At 39.0% G+C, this 9,709-nt stretch overlaps 1 protein-coding gene across 1 annotated transcript; it reads right to left on the bottom strand.

Annotated features, from left to right (window-relative positions):
* Positions 1-605: 605 nt before the first annotated feature.
* LOC149150132 (protein DMR6-LIKE OXYGENASE 1-like) lies at positions 606-2,348 on the bottom strand. Its single transcript, XM_089439176.1, has 4 exons — positions 1,997-2,348; positions 1,587-1,834; positions 1,174-1,495; positions 606-1,067 (listed from the first exon to the last, which is right to left on the bottom strand). Exons 1-4 carry the CDS (start codon positions 2,243-2,245, stop codon positions 822-824), a joined length of 1,065 nt encoding a protein of 354 aa, XP_089295302.1. The 5' UTR covers positions 2,246-2,348; the 3' UTR covers positions 606-821.
* Positions 2,349-9,709: the final 7,361 nt, after the last annotated feature.

The following is a 9,709-nucleotide window of genomic DNA, read 5'->3' as shown; positions in this document are numbered from 1 at the left end:
TATAGATTGATATAATGAGACTTGCACAAATTGTACACATGTTATTTTTACATATTTTTTCCAATTTTATATTTTTTAAATTATTTTTTTTGTAAATTAAAAAATAAAACCCATAAAATTGTCAATTCAATACTTTACACCAATGAGAAAATGGAATTTTTGAATTTAATTGCAAATTATTTGTGTTTATAGTAATTAATATATAATGTTAATTTTCAAATTATTTATATTTATTGTACATAGTAATTAGTGATATAGTACATAGTAATTAATAATACAGTACACAAAAGTCAATTCTTGCCATCATTACACAATAATATGGAAGACATTTCACATCTCAAATAGAAATAAATTTTATTTAAAAATAGTAAATTTAATTTTATAATGTTAAACTTTGGTTAGATTTAAATTTTTTTAGTCAAAAAAAACTAACACTGAATTCGTTATATCCAACCAGACAAACATAATAAGGTTTTGCAAATATAATAAGTTCTATCAATACAATTTAAAATGCCTAACATATTTATAAAACTGCACTTAAACCATATCTAAAAATAATGCAATGTGAAATATCTTTATTTATAAAACTGCATTTAAACAATATCTAAAAATAATGTAATGTGAAATATCTTTATTTATTTAATCAACGCACACATATCTATAAATATCAAACTTACATATTACATAGATGGCTGTATAACTTGCTTATGGCCATTGAAAACTGTATTATTTGTACTCATTGAAATGACACGGTGTGGGATTCACATGCCAAATGGCTGTTCAAATTAAGCATGGCTCCACCAAACAACACAAATCATTATTCATTCCAATTTAAAACGATCCACCGCACTCTTCCCCTTTGATCCCTCTTTCCAGAAATCTTCCCAGAACTCTTCAAATTTATATCCTCTGTACACAGCCGGGTGCTGTTCATCCACCATGCTCGTTGCAGGAGCAATAAAAGCATCGTCCCCAGGCAAATAGAAAGTGGGAATTGATATGCGTGCACTCTGCATATTCGTTACTGCTCGATGCTGCACGCTCCTAAATCTCCCATTGCTCACAACCTAATACATTGAAATCACACAAAACACAAATTGAATGAAAACTACCAAATTCTTGCATACAAAGAAAGAAAAACTAACATATATAGATCTGCTCATCTTTTCTAACCTGCAGCTGATCTCCCAAATTGACCACAAACGCGTTTGCTATGGGTTCTACAGCAACCCACTTTCCGTTCTTGATTACTTGCAGGCCACTAACATCGTTTTGCATTAACACGGTGAGGGCAGTTGCATCTGTATGGCTTCCTGAACCAAGAGTAAGATCTGGGTTTGGGCATGAGGGATAGTAATTTATATACATCACTTGGGTATGATTGCCCAGAATTTTATTCAAGTAATCGGCATCTTGCCCTAGGGCTTCTGAAATTGCAGCCAGCAGCCTTAATATTAGGGCTCTCACCTCACAGGCGTACTTCCCTGCAATATCTCTGTAACAAAAACCCAAATCAAACCAGTTACACTTTTCCATTTATGGTTAAGATGAATCAATTCTAGTGTTCTATGTCTTCGATATTTTACCTGTAGGCTGCAGGTTTTTCAGGCCAAGAGCCGATGACTTCCTCCAGAGGATGACAAGGGTGCGTGAGATAGTCCATCCATTTGAGAACCTTGTCTTCGCTAATATTGAAGCTTGTCGAAAGCCGGACTGGCTGCTTTGTGTCCTCTGAGTAGAGGCATGCTCGGTCTTCAATGGGCATTTCGAAGAACTCTTTGGCTATCCCCATCATGCTTTCCATGACATTCTTTGGCACCCCATGGTTCACTATCTGATATCAACCAAAATTATAGTCACTTGGACATGAAACTTAATCCAGTCATTATATCAATACCACTATATTAACAGAGATGTAAAGACTCAATAGTCTGCAGGTCTGATAAAAGATCACTGAGGGGAGGGAGAATTGCTGGGTATGGATTGAGGTGTGTACCTGGAAGAAACCATCCTCTTCACATGCGCGTCGGATTTGATGGACTAGTGTTGTTCTGTTAGGGCTGTCCAGATCTTTTAGGTCTATCACAGGGATGCTCTGAGAGTAAGAGATCTGAGACATCTGTGGGCGCTCATGGGGAGGGAGAATATATCTTTCCTGCACCTTCAGGTTGATTATTCCGTTGGACAAGAGCTTCTGAATAGCACTGCTGAGCTGTTCGGTCTGCACATCCATTGCAGAAGACATCTTACTCCAATCTGTGTCACGGAAATTAAATTGGGGAATTTATAAAGTTTAGACAGATTGGCCAGTGTATTGACTTATTAGATGGATTGAGATTTGTCTCTATTGTCCATATGAAATTCTCATTATAATATTATGAGATTGGTTTTTGATAGAGGTCGTTTCACATCAATTAATAAAAAATAAAACTTTGAGCTGTTATTAAATATCATTTATTATTTTCATGAGACCATTGCGGGATTTTCCATCAATAAAATGAGAAAAGAAAAAACAATTAAGAGACCAAAGGCATCTTTTAGAAGACCATTGTGGGAAAATATTATTTATTATTCTTAGCTGTTATTAAATATCATTTATTATTTTCAGGAGACCAATGTGGGGAAAGTTTTTGGTAAAGGCATTTTATCTGCCATTAAATATAACTTATCAGTGAGAGCAGTTAATATAGTAAATGATTTTCCCTAAAAGTTTAATTAAATTTGTTAGAAAAATTATATATATGATAGAGAAATGCAAGACATATAATATGCGGAAAAATACAAATACATAAACCAGAGAGATACAGATATACGTGGTTTATCCAATTTGGGCTACGTCCACCCCCAAACAGCCAGTTTTTTCTTTCTATTATCTAGAAAAATGAAGAGACACAACCTAAAGCAAATCCGCTATAATATCCTTTGTTTTCTCTCATAGTCTCACCTCTCTGTTTCTCGCTCTGAGAATACACATCTATTACACAACCTCAATACAATACCCTCATACAAAGAGAGGGGTTCCCTTCTAGGGCAAAAAACCCTCAACTAAACATAAGTTCTACCGTCAGATCATCTGCCTAATGAACGGCCCAGATTGACTAGAAATTACTATACTTTTACAAGGCAATTTTACATATGTTTTTAGCTTCGGGGGCGCTGCCCCCGAAACTCCCGCCGAGGGACCGCTGGCCCCCGAACCCCCCAGTCGGGGGTGCTTAGCCCCCCGAACCCCCGCAGATGGGGACAAGTCCCCCCCGCACCCCCTTGCGTGGAGGGGTGTACAATCTTCCTGGGGTATACATCCGGCTGAAACAAAGACCTCTGAATAATCATGCTCCACACCCAACAAAACCAAAAAACTATTTTCTAATTAGGTATAGAAATTTAGTTTAATGGTATTAAATATAATTTTTATTTAGAAAAATAATAAAACAAAATAAATAAAAATAAAAACCCAAACATTTATAATAATGGAAGTGAAACAAGTCAAAACAATTATTCGAGGCAAATGTTTTTAAGTGATTTTTTATTTTGGATTTATGTGCAGGTAAAATTTAGACTTTATATTGTCTATAGAGTGGGAGATGACATTGACAATATTGGTAGTGTGGTAGTGTTCATTCAAGTAGGAGGAATTTTTATGTTAAATATTAAGCACTATGTAATAAGACAGTCATTAGCTTATTGATTTTTTTTCCTATCCATTGAATATTACTTTATTCTTATCGAGTGGACAAGATGGAAAGGCAATGAATGAATGATTGGTTCACTGTATGGTGCTTAATATTTGTCATTTTTCACCCCATTGTAATTACCCCCATTTAACTAACCATGGCATTCCTATTGAATGTGACATTGTACATGATCACTTCCCATCATATTGGAGAAATCGTGTAACACCCTTAGGCACACATGTGTGCTCATACACAATGCACGTCTTCAACCCTATTGAGTGTTGTTGGCACCCAAACATCACATCTTGACTTGGACTACAAGGTGTTAGGGCGCGTTGTCAGAATTGGACGAGCATACGCATCGGCATGACCCAACCAAGTGAGTTCAGTTTTGGGCATGGTTGGTTACTGTCATTTCCTTAATAATGATGACATTGGGTGTGGTTGATTATTGGCATGCCCCCTCAAGACAACTAAACACAATGAAGGGTGTGATTGGTTATTGGTGCACCCCCTCACGGCGTAGATGAGACCTTAGTTCAGTGTGACAACTTGTTATAGGTGTCAACCTATCATAGCAAGTGTTAGCCCAATCTCAATTGTGCCACGCGTCGACCCAAGTGACTCGAAGGGTCACAATCCTTTGCATACCATGTAATGGTATATATTCAACCTAGTGCTTACTTGACACAACACACAAGGAGCTCACACATCCTTCACATAGACCAATTGGGGAAGAGAAGGTGCAAACTGCATCAAGGTGTCGTGAACCGTGGGGAGTTTTGGTGTTCTCTTGGGGTGTGCGACAGGGGTTGCTTCCCACTTGAAGTCAAGGCTTGTGTAAAGGGAGGATTAGAGGTGTGTGCACGGAGTGAAAATTAAGCTACAATGAACCAAAGGGGTCTGTAGGGCCATAAATTTGATATTGTGTTACTCCTTTTTCTTTAGCGAAAACCAATAAGTTTTTGCATGTTAAAAGTTCAACTTGATTATTTTTGCCCCTGCCTAATCCCATTTTTATGTGGAAGGAGTGGGATTCAGAAAGATAAAGAATAATTCCTCCACCATAGAATTGTTCCTCACCTTGACATGCACCATCAAAATAAGCCCAAGGGATTGAGGTGTTGGGGGCTTTTGCGATCACACAATGGAGAGAGGAAGAGTCTTTTGATTGAGGAAAATGTGCAAAGATGGCCAATCCTTCAGCAACCACCCACTCAAGAGATGAGGGAACATCCTGAAAATATGGCTTTATTTCTTGTGATCTAGACCCCCCAACAAATAATTAGAGGAATTGATTTCAATAGTTTTTTACGAGGAGAGATAAACCAGGACATTCCAAATTATTTAGTCGTGCCTGAGATCCATTGATAGCATTGAACTATGGTTGAAATACAAGATAGCCAAACTTGCGATGTGAATGGGCATTCCAGGATTAAATACACTATTGATTCCTATTGAGCCTTGCAAAGGGTGCACCAACTAGGCCCTATCATGTATCTCCTTTGAAGGATGTCCAATGTTGGAACTTTTGATTCGAGAATGCCCCACATGAATATGTGAGCCTTAGCCAAATATTTTGAGCAACAAAATAATTTCCACCACCATTTGAGCACTCTATTAACCTTGGCTACATTGAGATGAATATATTCTAGCTTCGAAGTATACTCCCCAAATGGTGAAAAGGTCCAAACAAATTCATATTCCCTATCCACCACCAGCTTGATATGACCTACATATAGAGTTGTCAGGTATTGATTCCACACCTCATGGTATACAAGCTCTAGCCCTAGATCTATTATCGATTTCCAACCTTGGTGCCATAGTGTTGTGTTATCAATATTTTCTAGATGAAATAGTTTCGAGACCCCTCTTAGCCGAAGGAAGTTGACTAGAGGTTGAGGAAGAATATGCCTCAAACCTCTACTTGGCTACGAATCTAATCCAATTATAATTGGAGTGTCATTCCCTATTTTCTATGCAAGACCTACATCAATGAGGTTAAAAGAGTTTAGAATTGCTCTCCATATCACATAGATGTTGGAACATTGTTTGCTCGTTATTCTGATCCATTCCTCGAGCAAGCTTGGCACTATAAATTTATGATGGTCTAACAAAGTGCAAAGGATATGAGTAGATAGCAACCTCCATCCACACTTAGCTGCCAAAGCTTTTGAAAATAGGAATATGTTTTTTATACCCCAAACCCCGAGGAGTTTGGGAGTTGCAATTTTTTACCAACTGACCCATGGGAGGACATTATGATCTTGAGTCCCCACCCATAAGAATTTAAAAAAAAATCCTTCTTATTTTTTCTGGAATGCACTTGGGAACCCAAGCAAGGTACATCTAATATACTGGAATGACCTCCAGTGAAGATTTGACTAAAACCAATCACCTAGCTCTTGATGACCACATGTGTCTCCAACATTTTAGCCTTTTTTCAATCTTGGCTATTAGCCAAATCTAGTCCTCTTTCCCATAGAAATTTGGTTTTATGTGACGTCTCAAATATTTCAGGCCTTCCTCAAAATTCTTGAATTCGTAAGGGAAGACATCTCGAAAGTGTTTTATTTCTTCTTCCTCTAGATTATGTAGAGAAATGGAGGAATTTATGGTGTTTATGAGTATGTTGGTAGCTTTCCCAAATAAGGATAGGATTTCAATTAATTTATCAACATCACGGTTAAAGCCATTGCAAAAAATGAGAATATCATCAACAAATATTAGGTGAGTAATTTATAAGGCTTGAGCAATTAAGGTACCTTGGAACTCACCTCTTCTTTTAGCATCTGGCAACATTATACTTAATCCTTCAACAACTAAGAGGAATAAGAGGAGAGAAAGGGGACATCCTTGCCTCAAACCACTTTTAGTGTGAAAAAAAGAGGAGGTAGATCCGTTGATTAAACCACAAAAGATATTGTTTAGAGACAACTCATTATCCATGATATCACATATGCACTGAAACCAACATGAGTTAAAAGTAGTCTAATGTGTAACCAACTCACACGATCATAGGATTTTAAAATATTTATCTTGATAATTAACCCTCTTAGTTTTTGGATCTTGATACCGTGGATTCCTTCCTGAGCCACCCCAATGGCTTCATGGATCTTCCTACCTTCCAAGAACCCAAGCTATTCTTGAGACATGGATTTAGATAGTATTGGTTTTAATATCCTTTCTATTACTTTTGCAATAAACTTATATATGTGATTGTGGAGGGAAATAGGTTGATAATCATCAATGGATGTAAGGTTGTCTGATTTTGGGATAAGAGCAATGAAAGTGGAGTTGAAAGCTAACAACATGTGTCCTTCCTTGTGAGATTATTCCACAACTCCTAACAAAACTTTCCCAAAGATATCATGAATACATAAGAAAAACTCCACCACTCATCCATTAGGACTGGGGGTTTTGTATTTTTGGAGGACCACTAGGAGGTCTTCTTCCTATACTTCCTCCAGCAAGGCTCAATTTCCTTCCTCTTCTACAAAACTGGGGAAGAACTGAGCTACCTAGATAATTTTTGCTATGTTAATTCTTTCCTCTACCTTAAATAGACCCTAGAAGTGTCTCTTACCCAATTTAGCCAATTCGTTGAAATTACATAGTGCTCATCCATTTAGGTCTTTAAGACTCCAAATGGTATTAGTCAATGTGTGGCCTTTGGAATAATCCTGAAATAATTTTGTATTCTTGTCCCCATTTTCCAGCCATATGGTTCTACTTTTTAGTCTTCGCGTTGCTTCGACTGTATCCAATAAAATTTTCCTACTATTTTCTATGTTGCATAGATGATGTTGGAAATAATATTGAGAGGGGGGGTGAATCAGTATTATCTAGCAATTTAACAAATCTTCCTTATTTGATCTTTTGAATTATTCTTGCATATCAGTACCATAAAATAATGAGCATGAACAAAGAAAATAGACAGTCACACCAAAGAACACAAGATGTAAGGTGGAAACCCAATGCGGGAGAAAACCACCTGCTGCAATATGTCTCTATCTTCTTTCAATTTAGAAATTCTTTTACAATGATTTTGTACTGGTGCAGTCCTTTACCAGTACGCAGGCTGCAACCTGCAGAGAGCTACAACTCTCTCTCGTTTTCCAGTCTCTCCTGGAAGGGAGCTACAACCCCCCTACTTCTTTTCATACAAGGACCACTTTTTCATAAATTTTCAAACTGGATCCATAAGCATTAATTGATCATCAAGTGTAAGAGAATCACCCAATCAACTGTAGTAACCAGATCAACAATAATAGGACCAAAACCCAGAACACAACAATGAGAAATAAGGATTTTAAGAGAAGGAAGCACCCTGCTCAACTGCCAGCCTGAGTCCGGACTCACCCTGTTCAACTGCTAGCCTGAGTCCCTGGACTCACCCTGCTCAACTGCTGACCTGAGTCCCTGGACGCACCCTGCTCAACTGCTAGCCTACGTCCCGGACGCACCTTGCTCAACTGCTAGCCTGCGTCCCTCGCACTGAGTCTATTGAACTGCCTGCGTCCCGGCGCACCAGAACCCTTCCTGCACCTGCGTCCGGCGCTCCTGAAACGCTTCGCTCCTGCGTCCCGGACGCACCTGAACCCTTACTGCACCTGCGTCCCTCTGGGCAAAGATGATTTCAAGACTTTAGAAGTAACCCAGACAATCAGATCTACAGATCCGAGCAAGAGCCGAAGAGATCTCGGTCCATCAGATTCGCCTTGTTTAGATCTAGACCAGATCTTATCCTCATAAGATGTTCAACCAAAAACATGATTAATCCAAATGAACTCCTTTGCTTTATATAGGCAAGCTCCTCCCCAAAACATGGAACAATACCACGAGCCGACACCATAGAAACACAAAACCGTCGACTAGAAACCACACAAGAAACCCCTACGTGCTTTTCTCTGTCTTGAAATGTGTGCACTGGGTGGACGCACCCCCTGAACGGCTGGACTGCGTCCCTGGACGCGGGTTCTGCATGGTATACCTGCGGGGACGCACTTTCTGAACAGATTGCCTGCGTCCTTCTTAAAAATAGAGAGCTGATCATCAAGAATAGTGATCTATCACCTGAATGGGTTGCCATCAAGGACAACACCTGAATCATAATGCCAACAATCTCCCCCTTTGGACTTGATGGCAACCTCATGATCTTCAGCTTCATTCTCCCCCTTTGACATCAAGGGCAAAGGGTATGCTCCCCCTACGCTCATGCTCCCCCTATGAACCTGATCTGCAGCAACGTACCACCATGAAAGAGATAGAGACATATTGCAGCTATTTCCAAGATCTCCTTCTCCATAATGCCAACAATGCATTATGTGCTCCCCCTGAGCCTATACCACCAATAAGAAGATGTTCAACAATAAGATGATGCATCAACAACCCCCAGCTTTTGCCTGAGGTATTCAAAAGTGTCCCTGGGCAACGGTTTGGTGAAAATATCAGCAACTTGTTCCTTAGAAGGAACATACTCCAACTTGACCTTCTGTTCAAGTACTTGTTCCCGGAGAAAATGGTACTTGATTGGTATGTGCTTGGTTTTTGAATGCATAACCGGATTCTTTGAGATGCTGATTGCACTTGTGTTGTCACATAAGATAGGGATTGGAGGTGTACAAGTGATTTGATAATCCTGCAAAGTCTGCATCATCCAAAGGAGTTGGGTGCAACAAGATGCAGCAGCAACATATTCTGCTTCAGCTGTAGACAAGGCAATTGAACTCTGTTTCTTGCTGAACCAAGATACCAGTCTGGAACCCATAAAGAACGCACCACCACTTGTGCTTTTCCTGTCATCCACGCTTCCGGCCCAATCTGCATCTGTATAAGCATGAAGAGTGAGATCTGTATCTCTAGGATACCATAAGCCATAATTTTGAGTCCCTTGAAGATATTTGAAAATTCTCTTCACTGCCTGAAGATGAGTTTCCTTCGGATTTGCCTGAAATCTTCCAACTATTCCAACTGCATGCATGATGTCTGGTCGGGTACCTGTCAAATATAGTAAACTTCCAATCATAGATCTG

The sequence above is a fragment of the Pinus tabuliformis genome, chromosome 9, assembly GCF_031772625.1.
Source record: "Pinus tabuliformis cultivar Carrire ecotype Pingquan chromosome 9, CPIR1, whole genome shotgun sequence".
NCBI classification, from domain to species: domain Eukaryota; kingdom Viridiplantae; phylum Streptophyta; class Pinopsida; order Pinales; family Pinaceae; genus Pinus; species Pinus tabuliformis.
Note: the sequence above shows the minus strand (reverse complement) of the source record. Positions and strands in the feature narration are given on the sequence as shown.

What these genes read in the sequence shown, in the direction of transcription:
- LOC149150132 (XM_089439176.1), bottom strand. Translation starts at nt 2,245, where the DNA reads ATGTCTTCTGCAATGGATGTGCAGACCGAACAGCTCAGCAGTGCTATT. An exon ending in AAGAGGATGGTTTCTTCCAG is followed by an intron (nt 1,835 to 1,996) that starts GTACACACCTCA and finishes GGTTGATATCAG; the next exon opens with ATAGTGAACCATGGGGTGCC. An exon ending in GAAAAACCTGCAGCCTACAG is followed by an intron (nt 1,496 to 1,586) that starts GTAAAATATCGA and finishes TTTTTGTTACAG; the next exon opens with AGATATTGCAGGGAAGTACG.